Source organism: Excalfactoria chinensis, chromosome 3 (genome assembly GCF_039878825.1).
Source record: "Excalfactoria chinensis isolate bCotChi1 chromosome 3, bCotChi1.hap2, whole genome shotgun sequence".
Classification (NCBI taxonomy): Eukaryota; Metazoa; Chordata; class Aves; order Galliformes; family Phasianidae; genus Excalfactoria; species Excalfactoria chinensis.
This window is the reverse complement of record NC_092827.1, coordinates 40,012,432-40,028,939: the sequence shown is the minus strand read 5'-3', so window position 1 is coordinate 40,028,939 and position 16,508 is coordinate 40,012,432. Positions and strand designations below refer to the sequence as shown.

General features: G+C 40.4%; 1 protein-coding gene across 1 annotated transcript in view; it reads left to right on the top strand.

Moving 5' to 3' along the window:
* The first annotated feature begins 4,037 nt into the window (after nt 1-4,037).
* PREP (prolyl endopeptidase) overlaps nt 4,038-16,508 on the top strand; it is a 90,523-nt gene continuing 78,052 nt past the window's right edge. The window contains exons 1-4 of the mRNA XM_072333085.1: nt 4,038-4,242; nt 5,413-5,487; nt 12,845-12,978; nt 14,338-14,468. Of these exons, the coding sequence (XP_072189186.1) occupies nt 4,069-4,242; nt 5,413-5,487; nt 12,845-12,978; nt 14,338-14,468 (514 nt within the window). The 5' untranslated portion in view covers nt 4,038-4,068. The remainder of the gene's footprint in view (nt 4,243-5,412; nt 5,488-12,844; nt 12,979-14,337; nt 14,469-16,508) is intronic.

Sequence of the window (16,508 nt, the reverse complement as noted above, 5' to 3'; positions counted from 1 at the left end):
TTTGTTTGTTTGTTTGTTTGTTTGTTTTTTCCAGAAGACAAGAGAAATGCAATAGTGTTGTAGATGAATTATTGAGATAATAACACTAGGATGCATTTCCAGAAACACTGAAGTACACATGTCAGGACTACACCGTGATCTGGTGGATAATACTTAACTTTACATACTCTGGTGGATTCCCTGGTAAATTATAAAAAGACCCAAACAAATCAAACATCCAGCAAAAGCTGAGAATTCAGTATCTACCAAGGGATACAAAAGCCCGTATTTACTTTTGTGATCTCTGCTATTTGGCAAATCCTTCTTTTTGTGGCAAATTCATATCAGATAAAAATTAGGGAATTAAAACAAAGGGTCAGGTGAGAATCCCCTGGACGTCAGCCTCTTCCAGGATTCGAATTTTGTTCATTCTTCATTTCACAAGGAAGGTCCATGTAGAAAAAGAAAAAAGTAAGCAAGGCTAAAACACCTCAACTCATCTGTCTGAAAAAAAAGAAAAACAACCACCAATTCATTCAGCCTAGGAAAAGATATTTTTAATTGGATGTATTTATACTAAGATGATTTATATGTTGGTAATCATACGTCAGTTTAGATACGGTTTATCACACTATAATCATGGTTTGGAATTGCCTGCCTGATGAAATACGTTGAAATAGCTACTCTGTAATTGCTATTACATGCTAACTCCCCATGTAAATATCCCTGTATTACCTATTTGACTTCATAGCTCCAGTACCAACCCACAATACCAGGGAAAGGTAATGTGCTTCTCCAGCATATCACTGACTTTAAAGCACCCATCCTGACCCTTAGCGTGCAGAGCAGTTAACCATAACAGTATCTTGCTTGACTGCAGTTTTAAACATTGGTCATTTCTATATCATGTAGTACTTTCTACAACTGACATAATTCAAACTTGCTCCATGTTATGCAGGTACTTTATAAATCAGCTCAAAAACCAAGCAATCCTTCAGCTATCCAGACATGAAACTGATTTTTTGTAATTAAAATGTAGGGTAATCAAAGACTCACTGCTAATCAATAAGACTAAGGCTCTCAATTAGTGTTTTCAAAACAGAAATCCAGCAGGACAGACGCCTTCAGAATCGCTTTCTGCTGAAACTTGAATTATTTGCATGCTTCAGCACGTTCCTGTTAGTGAAAAACTGAGGTTCTGCTGACACCTGTTGATAAATGTCTGAACAGCAGAACTGGTGTCTTACAATAAAGGAAACGGCATTTTAAAAACACAAAGTAAACAGAAGTAAAGGTACAGAGATGGTTTTTCTTCCTATAGCAGAAAAGTTTCGAGTCATTGTCAAATCATGGCTGTAGAATCCGACTGGGGAAATGATGAAAAGGGTAAAAACAAAATTTGCTGGTATTTTTTGGTAAGATGTTCCCCCACAAGAAGGAGGTCACTTCCTACTGAGTCAATATGCAACTTGCAGTGAGTCAAAGTGGATCCACTGATTAAACCAAAATAAATCAGCTAATGAGTGGATGATCAGCAGAAGTGTAATTAATATCAGCAGAGACCAGAATGTGTTTTTCAAATGATTGAATTCGTGCTAACGTGGAAGTGTGATAATAATGAATACTGCGAGGTGTTAGAACTTGAGTTTGTTTTGGTTTGTTTTGGTTTTTGAAGTACAGGAAGAATTTTTGCTTACTCAGCAGAGTAACCTCAAAACTCAGCCAAAAAATCATTTCTGAACTCAAGTGGAGGCTTTTAGAAAAAAGTATTTCTTTAAATTTCACTTGCTTCTACAACAGTAAACAATTAAATCTGGTCTCAAAGCTAAAATTACAGTAAAGTCCCAACAGTAATCTCTTTCAACTTTGTGTTAGTTAAGAAAAGGGAGTGTGTTAAGAAAAAGAGAGAAGATGGCTACATCTTTCATAGCAGGTATTTCTGTTAACAGAATGCGTGCTATACTCTCTTCCACTTGTACAGGGAGCGCATGCTCACTGCTAAGAAAAACATGTTTTGGGCAACATTTTAGGCACTGTGTAACCTGTAATAACTGCTTTACTGATAAGGAAAGTTCAGATGGTGTAATTTTGCTTCTTTATATGTTCATTTGTGAGCCCTCCTCCTTCCCCCCTCCCCCCTCCAACCCCCAAGGAACAAAAGGGAAATTTACGTTGAAGAGAAAATTCACTTTCTGCCCATCCCTGGTGCTCACCTTTAAAAGAATATTACTACTTGTAAAATACGAGCCAAATGATCTTATCTTGGACAACCATGCATGAGGGTATCTTTGTATCTTCCCACTTTCTCTGCATCCGGGATGAACTGAAAGGTATTATAATGGATAATTACTGTGACTACTTGGATGCTTGCCAGGCCGTGTTGTAATTATTGTGCACTGGTTTGAGAGCATTGCTCTAGACTGAAATATAAGAAGCATTCCTGTGCCAGCTGCACAGAAGTGTGCTGTCTGGCTGCCCTCTCCTGGCAAATCAGAGTTCTTCAAGTGCCTGAAGAACATCAGTCCATAATGCCAGCGTTTGACAGCTGGGCTGCTTTTATTGCACAAAGCTGATCTTCAGTTACATTGTGGAAATATCTGAGATGTTTGGATGCATGGCTGCTAGGTCAGAGTTTCTTATTAAGCATGACCAAGATGCTAAAAATCCAGGAATTCTGGACAAATGTGGAATGTTCACATTTAACAATGGACATCACTTTCAGGCTGAAGAAGATGCCGTTCTTTTTCTGCAGGAAAACTACAGCTCTGGATCATATGCAAGGACTTAGATGTGTATAAACTGCAGTTGAGAGGACTCAGAACTCTGTCAGCTGGACAACCAGACTCAGTGTGGTGCAAACCCTGGTTGGAGGTCAGTAACCACCAGAGTACCCCAGGAACTGGTTCTGGGTTCAGTCCTGTTTAACACTGCCATGAATGCTCTGGCTGATGGAGTAGAGAGCCTCCTCAGTAAAGTTATGGATGACACCAAACTGGGGGGAGTGGCCAGTGCAGCAGGGGGCTGTGCCGCCACCCAGAGGGACCCCAACAGCACAGAGGGGGCTGACAGGAACCTCCAGGGGTTCAGCAAGAAGAAATGTGAGGCTGCACCTGGGGAGGAACAGCCCCAGGCACCAGGACACCCAGCTGGAAAGCAGCTCTGCTGAAAAGGGCCTGGGGCTACTGAGGGCACCAAGGTGAGCATGAGACAGCAGCTGAGTGCCATTTGTGCTGAGATGGCTGTCACCGTTCTTGGCTGAATTAGGCAGAGTTGTCAGGAGGTCAAGGAAAATGATCCTTCCCCTCTACATTGGTGAGGTCACACCTGGATCATTGTGCTGGGCCCTCAGTAAAAGAGAGACCTGGATATACTGGAAAGGGTCCAGTGGAGGGCAGCAAGATACTGAAAGGACTGGAGCACCTGTGCTGTGAGGCCAAGCTTAGAGAGCTGGGCCTGCTCAGCCTGGAGAAGAGGAAGATCAGGGTAATCTCATGTCAGTAAGTGCCTGACAAAGGCAAACTTTTGGCAGCACAGGGCACACCAAGGCATCTCCATTTCCTTGCTGTCTGTGTTTTGTGAGCACTAGTGCAAAAGTTGTAGTTGGCCTTACACAAGATTAAATGGAGCAACAAGGTAAGAAGGAAAACTGATCAAAAGAGAAGGGATGAGAGACAGGAAGATGTACAGATCTAAATGAAACTGATGAATGTAGTTAGATCAGTTACTAACAGAGATCATTATTGTGTTGCCTTATTCCGTCACATGCACACTACCCACCCCCAAAGTAAGCCCATTTAGAGATGGTAACACTTTCTATTAAGAGTATCAAATCAAGACACATTTCTGAGTTGAAGTATGAAGGTTTGATTCAATTTCCAGAATACGTTACACCACTGTCATCCTAACCACAACTACACTGGGGACTGAGTTTTCTGACACGAGAATCCCTATTACAAATAAACACCGGGATGGTGATGCTCGAAGTGCGGTACTCTGAACTCCTAAGGGAGCGTGCCGGCGTGGCGGCCTCCAACAGAGGGCGCTGCCGCCTCGTTCGGCCGCCGGCCTCCCCTGGCTGGGGCGGGTCCTATGGCGGTCCCGCTGCGCCTGGGCCGTGCTGCACGCTTGCTGCCGGTTGCTGCCTCTCGAGTTGCAGCCTCGCAGCCCCTTCCGCGCCACTCTTCCTCCTCTCCTCGCCGCTCTGCGCCGCCTCCCGCCATGCAGGCCTTCCAGTACCCCGATGTGTACCGCGACGAGGCCGCCGTGAGTACGGCTGGCGCTGGGGCAGCCCGCCGGGCACCCGAGGTGCCCCGCACCCGGAACTCCGATTGTGGGGCGCCTCAGCGGCCCGAGCCGCTTTGTCGGGAGAAGCCTCCCGCGTTCCCTTTCCAGGCCCTCTTTCTGCTAGCGCCTGGGGGTGGCTGGGCGAGGGGATGGGCCGTGCGGGGCTGCTCGAGGCGGGTCGTGGCACCCCGCCGCTGCCTCTGAGCACCCGGGGGCGGCTGCAGCCCTGCGGAGCCGGGTGGGGGGCTCAGGGGCGGTTTCCAGCGCGGCTGGAAAATGCAGGCCTGCCTGGCTGCCTGAGGGGCATTGCCGGCTTCTCTGTAATGGTGCACCAGGAACATAATGTCTGCGTGCGTTCCGATGCGGTACGCACATGGATCGCCGTGTGAGTTTGTCCAGAATTGTGAGTGCTTCACAGTTCTTCCACAAACAGCTGCGCTTTGTACACCAGGCTAGGAATTATTTGCAGAAAGGGCTTTGGTTTTAACCCAAAATGTTTGCCGAGATGAGCTGGCACTGGAAAGACTCAAGTATTTACTTCTGTAGTTAAGTGGAAGGCTGAACCATACAGCTCCAGGTATCTTGGTGCCTTTTGTATGCTGGAGCAAGCAGGCAGATAGGAGACTAATTTGAGTGCTAAAAATGGTTTTCTTCTTATCAACATGTGTACTTTGCTGAAAGTTCGTGAGCATTAGCAGGAGGGGTGTAGTAACTGCCTGAGGCAGAACCTGAATTTACACTTTTGGGTGCATCCAGTAGTCAGATCTTGAGATTTCACTTAAGCATCTGGATTTGAAGGAGGCCTTGTTGTTGTTTGTTTGTTTTTAATTAGTTTTCTAACCTAGCTCGTGGATAGAATTAAGCTTTTTCTGATGCATTTCTCTGGTGTTCTGTGTTTTCGGTTGGTTGTATTTTTTTCCCCCCTAAGGATTCTTGCTGCTTTAGTTCTTCCACCAAAAAATGGTGATATTAACAACTCAACTGAGAGCAAGATGCTGATGTCCTCTTTTGCTTCCTAGCGCTATGTATTTCTGTTGAAATTCCAAATAAACTTTGTTTTAATGTGGCTTGTTCCCTGATAAATAGTTCACTTGTATAAATGTTGGTGTTTCTTGTTGTTGTTTTAAGTATTGTCTCTTATTAATCCAGGTCTCGGATTACCATGGCCACAAAATCAGTGACCCATATTGCTGGCTTGAAGATCCTGACAGTGAGCAGACAAAGGTAACCTTTCTTTGTGCAGAAATAGCTGTTCCAACATAGATCTCTTTTGTAGGGTATGTATACTTATGCTGTTTTTAGAAGACCTTGCCAATAGGCTTAAGAATCTTACTGTTGTGAATGTAGGTGTAACATAGTACACCTGATGCTTAAAGGTACCAACAGAGCAATGCTGTTATTTTGCACCTTTGTGTTAAGGTGGGTATAACAATATGCAGAAGTAAGGCCCTGTTTGTCTTGCACTGATTTTCTTTTCGTCAAGTTGATTTTCAAGGTTGCACTATAACACTGAGGGTGGTGCTCTGTTTTTAAGATAGCTTTGCCTACTGTCCTAAGTACATCTAAGATTGCCATATTAAAACAAGTCAGAAAGGAAGCTTTCCATTTTCCTTTCCTCTTTCTTACAGTGACAAGTATGTGAATCTATTTTGTGTGTTTTCAACTTCGACCTCCTCAGGTTAGGCTTTGATAATGGCTTTTATTACAGATATTACAGTATTTTCAGTGTGCAATCTAGTATAGCTAGACTCTGTTACTGGTGCTGGTCTTTCACTGAGAGAGACCCTGAAAAATAATGGTGTGTCTGTGAGCCAGTTCCTCCAATAGTCCTGGCACGGGGAGCTGCAAGGGTGATCACAAGTAAGTTGTAGGTGACAGTGGACTGGAAGGGGGTTGTTCCCTTAGAATGGCTAATACCATTGTGACAGCTGTAGTTAGAGAGCTACAGCTCTAGCTTGTCTACTGACATGACTGTGTTAGAAAGAAGATTGAGGGTTAGTTCCTTTGAAAAATAATTCTGTAAGATATCTTTCTGTTAGTGAGTTTCCTTTTAGATTCACTCGTATAGGTGCTTAGTATAGCGATGTTTTGATGAGTTACAGGATTTTTAAATAGAATTTGTTATACAGTTAAGACTAAGATAAAAACATACATAGTGTTCCATTCCCTACCTGTAAATGTTTATGTAGGATTTATAAGTACTCACCTGTATTTATTTGGGGACTGTACTGTAGAGAAAAATTCATCCATAGACACTGACAATGAAAATTATACATGTAGTAAGTTTGGAGTATTTTGATGTTTTGATTCTGATACACCTAAGTAATGGTACACTTAGGTTAGCTTTTGTATCACATTTAAAAGGATTTACTCATAGGGAGGTATGGTTATATCTTTGTCTTATAAGGGCCATGCAAATACCCACCCACTCAGGTGGTTTTCAAAACCCTATGGAGAAGAGGTGGCATTGTGAAAATGCCAAGATGTCACCTTTTGTGTCACTGCTTTTGCTACATGCTGCGAACAGACTGGGGAAGGACAGTTGAAGGCAGGTGAATCTCCTGCAGAGGAGTTATTTACGTATAAAAAAAGAAGTGGGGAATTGAAGCATCATTGTAAAAATGAGGCCACCCAGGAACAAGATGTTATTTTGGTGGAATGAAACTTCTGTTACATCATACTTAACTACACTCCAAAAAACATTGCCCAGTTGGGCAATGCTGTCGTAGAATGATGCAAGAAGTGGAAAGAGTTCCTGTGTGTCTGAGTACTCGAGTAGGTTATCTTTTTGCTGCGTCTCAGGAGTTACTGAACTAAGATGGTATTTTGCTTTCCTTCTTCTTTCACAGAGGTCAGAAGAGTCATGAAGCACTAAGCCTTATTCATTTGCCCTATTACTCGCTTTCTTGCGCTCTACAGCAGAGGTTGCTGACAGCTACTCTTTCTTACTAGCTTTTCTTAATGGTTTTATCTCTGTGTTCTTTAGATTGTTCTGCAGGAGTCGTGCAGAATAACCGTTCTGTATTTAGCTGATCAAACAATAACCAGACCCTGGTAAAGGGACAATTGAATTACTTACAGACTTCAGAGGGAATTTCAAGTGTGCTTTGTAGACTTTCCAAACCTTGAAGTCGTTAATCTTGAGACCCGCATCTTCTCTTCCTCTGAGTCCAGTGTTCTCTTTATGCTCTATGTAGTTTCTCACACTTCCGTGTATTTTTGGGGAAGACTGGGTGTCCAATGTATACCCCCACCTAATTTGAATTTTCTACATATTAAATAAAGACTAGAAGAATTGCTTTGGCATTCATGCTCATCTGCAGTGAAAGAGCTCCCACTCCCAGTTCCTGTTATATCATGCAAATCAAGAGCATTGTAAACAGAAAATTCTGGTTTATGCTAAGAATGAAGGCTGAACTTCATTTATAAAATTAGGAATCTTTTCTCACATGAGAACAGTCAGAAGTGTTCTGTATGTGCTGTTGAATAGCAAGACAATTATGTTGGATTCTACTTCAGAATTCTTGATCAAGCAGAAATAGTCAAGCATTGGGGTGGTCAGGATTGGTGTTACTTTGTTTCTGTTGACATGAGTATGGAGTAAAAAGTGCAAGCAAATGATACTGGTTTCAACTATGGAATGTTCACTGTTCTAATTGATGCATGCTGTAGGTTTAATAGGACTAAGGTGAAAAGAAATTATCCAAAATGCCTGTAAAGAATCACAGTCACTTGTACTATGTCTAATCCAAATGATTTTTCTTTTTGTAATTGACTTAATCAGGTGTTTCTCAAGTGACGTTAGAGTGTAGGTGGTGCTGTACCTAATCCACTGTATTTTGTTAATTTCCATTAAATTGGTTGACTATGTGCTTTCTCTGCCCTCTCATTCTTACACTGACTGGAATGGTTTTGTCCCTTTATTACATCAGTATAGCTATCACATAGCTATCACAGTATAGCTATTTTCTGGAGATGAAGCCTTTAGGTAAATGAGTTTTGTAGTGAAATGCATTCTTAATTGATCTCATCCAAAAGCTACATGATATTTGGTTATAAGAATGAGATATTTTCTTTTCTGGCAGCACGCAAGCTACTTTTGGTTAGATGAAAGTCTGAGAGCTCTAGAGATCTTTCAGTCGGATCACCAGTGCACGTAGCTTCCATAAAAAACAGACTATTGAAGTATGTAGGTAACCAGTACTGCTTCTTGTCAGATGCAAAGTCTTTTGAGTTGACAAAGCCAACCATCAAGTAACATGCTTCCATGCTATGGTCTATGTATTTGTGTGTCGTTTTTTTGTTTTTTTTTTTTGGCTTGTGTGTTCTTGGTGGATATAGTAATGCACAGTTACAACCAACTAAAAATCCCTTCTGCAGACACACAAGTAGAAGCCAAGCCCCTGATTAGAGAAGGAAGTTCCTATCTTACCTGGGAGAAAAAATGGCAGAAGCTGGGTTTCTGCTCTACTTCTGTTCAGCCACTGACATTTAAGACAAATTGTGGAAGACCTTTTGTCTCATTTGAAATGTTTTGCTACTCTAGTAGAGATATTTTGTTGATGATCTAAATCACAATTGCAAAATCGCACTTCCTTTAGAGTCTTGGGTTTGGCTTGGTTGGACTTCTTTATCTTCTTGGCATGTTTCACAATTTATGGGATGTAAGCTCTATTTTAGACTAGGAAAGTCTTCTGCTACTGTGCATCAGTCAATTGTATACAGTACCTTAGCTCACTAGAACAGCTTTGTAGACAGGAACATGTAGCATATCTCAGACGTGAGGGATGGAGAAGGGATAATAAAGCAGGGGTTGTGTAGCAGACAGTTTTTACTTTGGTACTATGAACAGGTGTACGTCTGGATTGAGATTACAACTGAAACTCTCAAAACTAAGACTAAATGGGTTTTCAGTTATAATTCAACAGGTTTTATACACTTTTTGGATAATCTCGCAGCTAAACTTTGAGTTTTGCTTTAGTAAAGACCAAAGAAAGTGCTAAGGAGCAAGCCATGAGAAATTTCTTAGTTTTATTTTGGAACATTTAATACAAGGTACGTGCACTCTTGTAGGAGTTGGACCAAATCATCTTTCACTGAGATACAGAGACCTTGGGGGGTAACTATTAAATGAACTGTAAATTCTTTATGGATTAATAACAAAGACTAGTAATATTGAAGAAAAAAAAACAAACACCATAAAGCAATTTATATCTCAAGGCTTCTCCGTGGAAAGTGTACTGTGAATGCCTTGTGTAATTTTCTTCTTGGACAGAAATCATATTGTCAAGAGAATAGCATAGTAGCATGTAGCTGATGGGATATAAAAAGCATGGTTTAAGAAAAGGTGTCATTTGTTTCTTCATATGAAATTTAAATATAAACTTCTTAAAAAATAGCAATTGACCTGCTCAAGTGATTGTCAAAAACTTCAGCCTTGTGTAGAACATCTCCGGACTTAATACCACTGTTGCTTTTGAAAATTACCTTATTTTCTGACAAATGCGAGTATATACCTTACTTTGACCCTTATTCTATTCTTTTTCCTGCTAACAAATTCTCTTGGGTCAAGACTGCTGTTAATTTGTCAGGTGTAGATTTCAACAGAGGAAGTATTTTCTCTGTAGGTTCATGAGAATGTATGGACAATTGCTGTAGGTTCTGTACTGTTGGTTGGCATCTGTTTGACTTAGCATGGTCAATAGAATTGTCTGCTGTGAGAGCTCTATTGGTAGCATCTGTTCCTGTACTTCACACAGAGCAATATTTCAGATATGTATTGCCTTTTGAATGTGAATGCAGCCTTATGATCGAGTGATTAAGAGCAGATTCCAAATTGGACAGAATGTCTTCCAAAAATCTTTAATTTCTGCCTCCTTTTTTAGGCACTGATGATATTCCCTTTTTCTAAGTAGTCTTCATCTTCAGTGCATACTAAGTGAAAGTGAAAAATAGATATATTTGAAATTTCTTTAAAAACAAAATTACTAATAATTCACTTGAATGCAACAGTTAATTTGTAAGTGTATTGTTGTGCAATGAACACTTGCAAGGAAAAGCTTGTGTCTCCTTTCTGAGTACCAGAGGTAAAAGCAGATGTGGTAAAACTGTGACTGCAATTAAAAGTGAGTAACACTACAGCAGTGTTACTGTTTGGGTCACACTTAATATAGGGAACAAGGATATGTGCCAATTTCTTTCCACTGAATGCCACTGCAGAGTGCTTTTGCCTGTATGGTGCATTGGTGATTATACACGTATAATATATATATACTATGATACTATGATACCTATACATATATATATGCATATGTACATATATGTGTGTGTATATGTATGTGTATGTATATATGTATTTTTTCCTCTGAGAATATCATAACACTTTGAGTAGTTAGCTTACATGGTATGTGCTGTCTGTGCTCTTAGGTATTTCTGTATTTCCACTTAGAGGAAACAGATCAGATTAAAGTGATTCTTGGGTAGATTTAAGTTCTTTTTGTCTTCTGATGGAGCCTGGGAATGTTAGTACAGCAAGATGCTGCACCATGTTTGGATTGGAACACTGTTTTGGCTTACCACTGGGATGTGCTGTGCTTCTTTGCTAGATCTTAAAGCTGCCTTTGTCAGTTTAATCCTCAGGGGGGAGAAGAGAGATAAAAATCAGCCTTCCCCTGGCAATGGTTTCCCCTCTTTCATTCTTGGGGGTTAATTTCCTGACTGAGTCCTCACTGATGCATGGAATCTGCTTTTGCTTAAAGGCCCATAAATCATCATTTTTAGCCTTCTTTTGCATCTTTGACTTTTCGGTACTATAGTTGTTGTTTTTCTGTGTCATCCTTGAGTGGTCACTTGCATGTAGCCAACATGTAAGTTCTTAAACTAAAGCACTTCTGCACTTAGCCAAGTGTTCTTGGAGCATTACTAATTTTGCACTTGTGTTTAAGATTTATCAGTTTCTGTACGTTTTGTGGGACATGAACAATTATCTTCCAAACAGAGAGTAACCAAAATTAATGTACTTTCCCCCTTATCATGTAGCCTGACAAGTCTCTGGAAACAAAGCCTGGCATGTAATGCAACTGTTGGCCATGCACTGCTGTCGCAGCAAGATGAATGGGAGAGTCCTCATGGAGCCACTTCTCACTGTGTGAAATGTCTGTAAAATGCTACTAACAGGCAATTCTGTTCTATTCTTTCATTTTTTTTCACCTGAAGAACTGATAGATGGGTGAACATGGACAGCAACTGCTAAATGCTGGTCAGGTGCTTTGTCCAGCAGCTGACTTTCTTGAAGAGCAGTGAAACGCACACTGCAGTATGGTTTGTAGCCCACCTGCTCCCAGAGGTCATGCCCTACAGTGAAATGTAACTCAGGCATTACTGTGCACTGTTCCACCTGCCTTGTAACAGATTCAGAGGGTAGAAACAGTAACCATATTCAAAGTTGCTGGGGAAGAAACCTGTGTTAAGCAGGTGACAAGAGTCCAGCATTTCAACTTGCTACATTGCAATAACAGCTAGAGGCTGGATTGTGCATGGTACTGCAGCTGTCTTTCGAAAGCCTGGCTGTGAGTTACAGCTATATGCACTCTGCCCTGCCCTTTCTAGCCTATATTCTTGAAAGAAGAATCTGCATGTCTGCTTCCTAACAGCTGTGGCTTACAGCATGTTGCCTTAAGATGTTAGGTATTAATTTTATGTTAATGTGCTGTGCTGTGATGAAACACCAGCATAGCACCACTTTTTCTATCCGTGTAATGGGAGTGGTGGCCTCTAATGAACAGCTGAAGTGGCAATAGTTTTGGCCACTCGAGTTAAGTGCTTGCATCTGTTTGGTGGAGTGTTCTAAGGAAGCCAGACCCCTTAATGTTCTCTTCCCAGAGATTACATATGTTTCTCTTTTGTAACTAAGAATTTATCTTTGGACAAGGGGAAAATGCCTCATCTATTCTTGTAAAGGATAGCACATTTGGCTTTCCAAGAAATATTGACTGGGGCTACCAATCCAGAGTGTTAATAGAATGAACAAATGGTGCGCATGACATTTTGTATCATCATCTAGCTTTTCACAGACCCTGAAATGATAGTCATGTCTGTGGGCAAAAGGGACTCTCTTCATTATCGGTTTTCTAATTAATATGCTGTAGAGGACTGGAGCGTTGTATATTTGTGGTGAAGTAAGAGAAGGTGATTTTTTTCTTAAGTGTCTTCTGTAACTTATATTTGCTTAAATGGTAGTGGTAAAGCTTAGGGTTGTTTTAAAGAAAGAGCTTCAGTGTGTTGTTTTGTTTTTAAAAGGGAGGGGCAGGAATCTGTCTTGCCTTTGGCTTGAACACTGATTACCTTAATGTGTGTCCTGAAGAAAGATAATTCAAGGTATATAATCAGTCTTATTAAGTGATGCAACACTGTAATAATGCAGGTAAATATGTGAGGTTGTTCAGGTGTAAATCTACACACCCTACATGGGAAGAAAGAATGTATGTGATTAATTGCATCAGAAAATAGTGTTTCCTGTAGGAAGTATGCATTTCTACTTGAACTAATTTACTTTTCTGGGGGGGGTATTATTTTCTTTCAGGCATTTGTGGAGGCTCAGAACAAGCTTACAGTACCCTTTCTTGAGCAGTGTCCTGTCAGAGGACTATTCAAAGAACGAATGACTGAACTCTATGATTATCCTAAGTACAGTTGCCACTTCAAGAAAGGAAAAAGGTACGTGAGGAATGTCTTCACAGGTGACATAGATGAATGTGGAGCAGGTCAAAAGCAAATACAGGTTAGATAAATTATAAGCTGTACTTGCATTAATTCCCTTATTGCTGGGAAGTAGGAAAGGCATGTGTTTAAGCTGGTATTTGAGATATGCGGTTGCATGATGCAGAGCAGAAGGTGCTAGATTGTTTGCGATTCCCAGTCATATTATCTTCTTGTGCATTTGTCATCTTTTTAAAAAGAACAGTGGTTTATCAAAACTCTTAACTACAATGTAAGACAGCTGCTGTAAAAATAAAACTCTGAGGAATTTCTTTGAGGGTTTATCACTGCCAGTTAAAGGCACTTCTAGAAAAAAGCACAAATCTGTCAGATACATATTTCGAATATTTATTGAAACCAAACAAGAGTAGTCTGTTCCAGTAATCTCAATTGATTTGATCTTTGTTAAGTGAGCGCTTACTTAAACCAGACGTGTTTTCACTGTTATGCATGGAGAAGAGCAAAAGATACCTTGATTACCTTAAGACTTTTGCATTGGTATTGAGAGAGATCTGCAGCTCTTCAGTTACCTGTGCTGTGAGAGAGGGCATAGGTTCTTGTTATTAATGGAGGGAGAGTATACTGTGTGGGTGTTTTGGTTTGAGGAGGCAGGAGGCTTTATTTGCTTTCTGGTTTTGTTGTGTTGTTTTTTGGTTTTTTTTTGGTATATTGTGGGGAGCTGCTGTTGATTTGGCACGGACATGATGTAGCATGCCATCTCTTAAAGATGTTAAATTTAAGCCCAGGAGCAGTGAAGCTGCTGATTAACCGTCTGAGGCAAGTGATGAGTCAGCTGCAGGAGCACAGGTGAAGGTAATTCAGCTGTGCTCCTGGAAGGGGTGGAGCTTGACTCCACCTCTCCTAGATCCCATTTAAGGGCTGACCACTGCTAAGGTAGCATCTCTCGCTCCTTTGTGGAGTTCTGGTGGTGAGCCTCAACATTATCCATCTTGACTGAAGGCCTCAGAGTTGATGAGTCTTTTCCTTAGATTCCCTCTGGCTATCTATTTGCTACTATACTTGCATTATTCCAGCTATACATAACTATACTTGTATTATTCCAACTCTACAGGCTGGAATTCCTTTTGTCTTCAGAGGCCTAGAAATTAGTGTCTGGGCCTTCTCTGTGTCAAAGTGGATCATCAACTCTCTGATGGTCACAGGGGAAGCCGTGGTTCCTGTTCTACTGTGATGTTTGTATTTCCCTATTTACCTGTCTTTTATTCACTTCATGAAGGCCTAACACAATTTTTCTTGGTAGTCTAATTGAAAAACCTGAGTTCCCCATAGTCATTTTGCCATCTTTTGTTCTTTTAGGTATTTTCACTTTTACAATACGGGACTGCAGAACCAGCGGGTTTTATATGTACAGGACTCCTTGGATGCTGATGCCAAAGTTTTTCTTGATCCAAATAAGCTTTCTGATGATGGCACTGTGGCTTTACGAGGTTGGTGACACAGTGGTTATTCCTGAACAAGTCTGGGTCTTCAGTAATTAGAAATAGTTTGCAACTCTTCATGTGTTTTTTAAAACAACAAAGAAGTACAACTTGAGTGGCTTGTTAGCATCAAAGTAATCATAGTAGCCATATGTATTTTGTATAGCCTTTCAGAAGAACACTTCTAAGTCTTTGTTATATTCATAATTAACTGGGTTTATTTTTGCCATGTCTTTTTCATAAGTCTGGAACATATTCCACTGAAATACGTATGGATTTTGAGGCTTTCCATAGCTAGGAAAAAAGTTTATGAACTTCCATCAACTAATTATCTTAAAATTGTATTTTGTATTCTTAATACAAGCCTTACCTTACAATAAGGTAAGAGAGAATGAAGTAGCGTAGTGTTAACATCTGTCAGAATCACAAGATGACTTGTGTTCAGTTTGGTGTTTACTCATCTTAGCTGTCCATTTTCTTACTCCTTATTGGCTTGTTGCAGAAGCAGGGCTCTTAAATCTAGAAACCTTCAAAGTCTTTGCAAGACCAACTGATGAAAACTATGCAAAGGACAGAATTAGGGGACACTTTGAGTATAATCTAATAAAAAAGAATCAATATGTTTTTTTTTCAGAGAGAAGTCCTGCCTTTAAAGTATGGATATCAGATCAGGTTCATGCTGCATTTCTGAAAGGCTTATACCAAAGTCTCTTTCTAAATGCAATTAGAGAGAATACAGCCATGGAAAAAGAGGTGAAAATCCTGGCATTGGTTCTAAAATAAATAAGTAACGTAATGGCAGAGACAGGAATAACTGTCTAGCTGTCAAAGTAGAAATCACTGGTGCAGCTCTCTCAGGAACTGTGAAAGGACTTGGGCTGTTATATATATTCTCATATATCTAGAGAAAGGAGTGAGCAGAGAGGTGTCAGAGCTTGTTGATAATATGGAGTTATCCCATATAAGGACTGAAGAATGACTGTGAAAAAATGCAGGAAGTAGATAAATTAATTATGCACAGGGGGACAAAGAACCTTGACCTTATATGGAGGGAAATGGATGGGATTCTGAGCTGACCATGACTACTTCAGAAAAATTCTTGGTTTGTAATAGATAATTCCATGACATTGTCACCTTGGTTCCTTGTAGCAGCCAAAATAAGGACAGTGAATATCAGAAATAGTTAAGAAAGAAATAGAGATGAGAGCATTAAAAATCATTATATTTGCAACCCAGGGGTTTATGTGGTAGCAGTTGAAAATCAAATACAGTGTCAGCCTTGTCAGCTCCCAAAAGGGGATTTAAATTGTAGTTCAGAGAAGGGCAACTGGAACAAGCTAAAGTTCGGAGCAAATGTCAGAAACAACGGAATGTGCCCAGATCGATCGATCTGGAAAAGAGATAACAGAGATGCTAGAGCAGTGTACAAAATCCTGTATGGCATTAAGTATGATGGAGAGAGTGCAAAGTTCTTGGTTATTTGTGATTATTTTTCTATTCTGAGAACAAGAGGATATCAAATGAGGGCAGTGGGTGGCAAAGAAGGTGGTTGTTCATCTTGGAAGTAGTAGGTTTGATCAACAATGACAGTAGATGTTGATACAGGGAGCTTACTGTGGGTTTATAGGGAAGGTGGAAAAGGTCAAGGGAAAGCACTCATTGATGATGATTAACAAACTGCTTTGTGGAAAAGATGTTTCCTAAAAATGGTCAGAAGCTGGAAGAATACTTGCAAGTAATAGGCGTGCTTGTGTTGCTCTTGCAGGCATCTTGTTACTTCTGAAAACTCCTATATGGAATCTGTTCTGAATCAGAATGACAACCTTAGGGGAGAGAGAACATGTTGGGGTGCATGAGTAGTGTGTCTTAAACCTGAAGTTTCTATTAAGTGCAATTTTTTTTGTCCAGTGTAGTTACTGTCAGGTCTTGATAGGCTTATGATAATTCAGTCTCTTCGTTTGAGTTGATTTCTAGAAGTGAGTTTGATCCTTATTGGCTATGATGGAAAATCTTCTGAATTTTTTTCAGAATCATATTTTCTTAAAAATT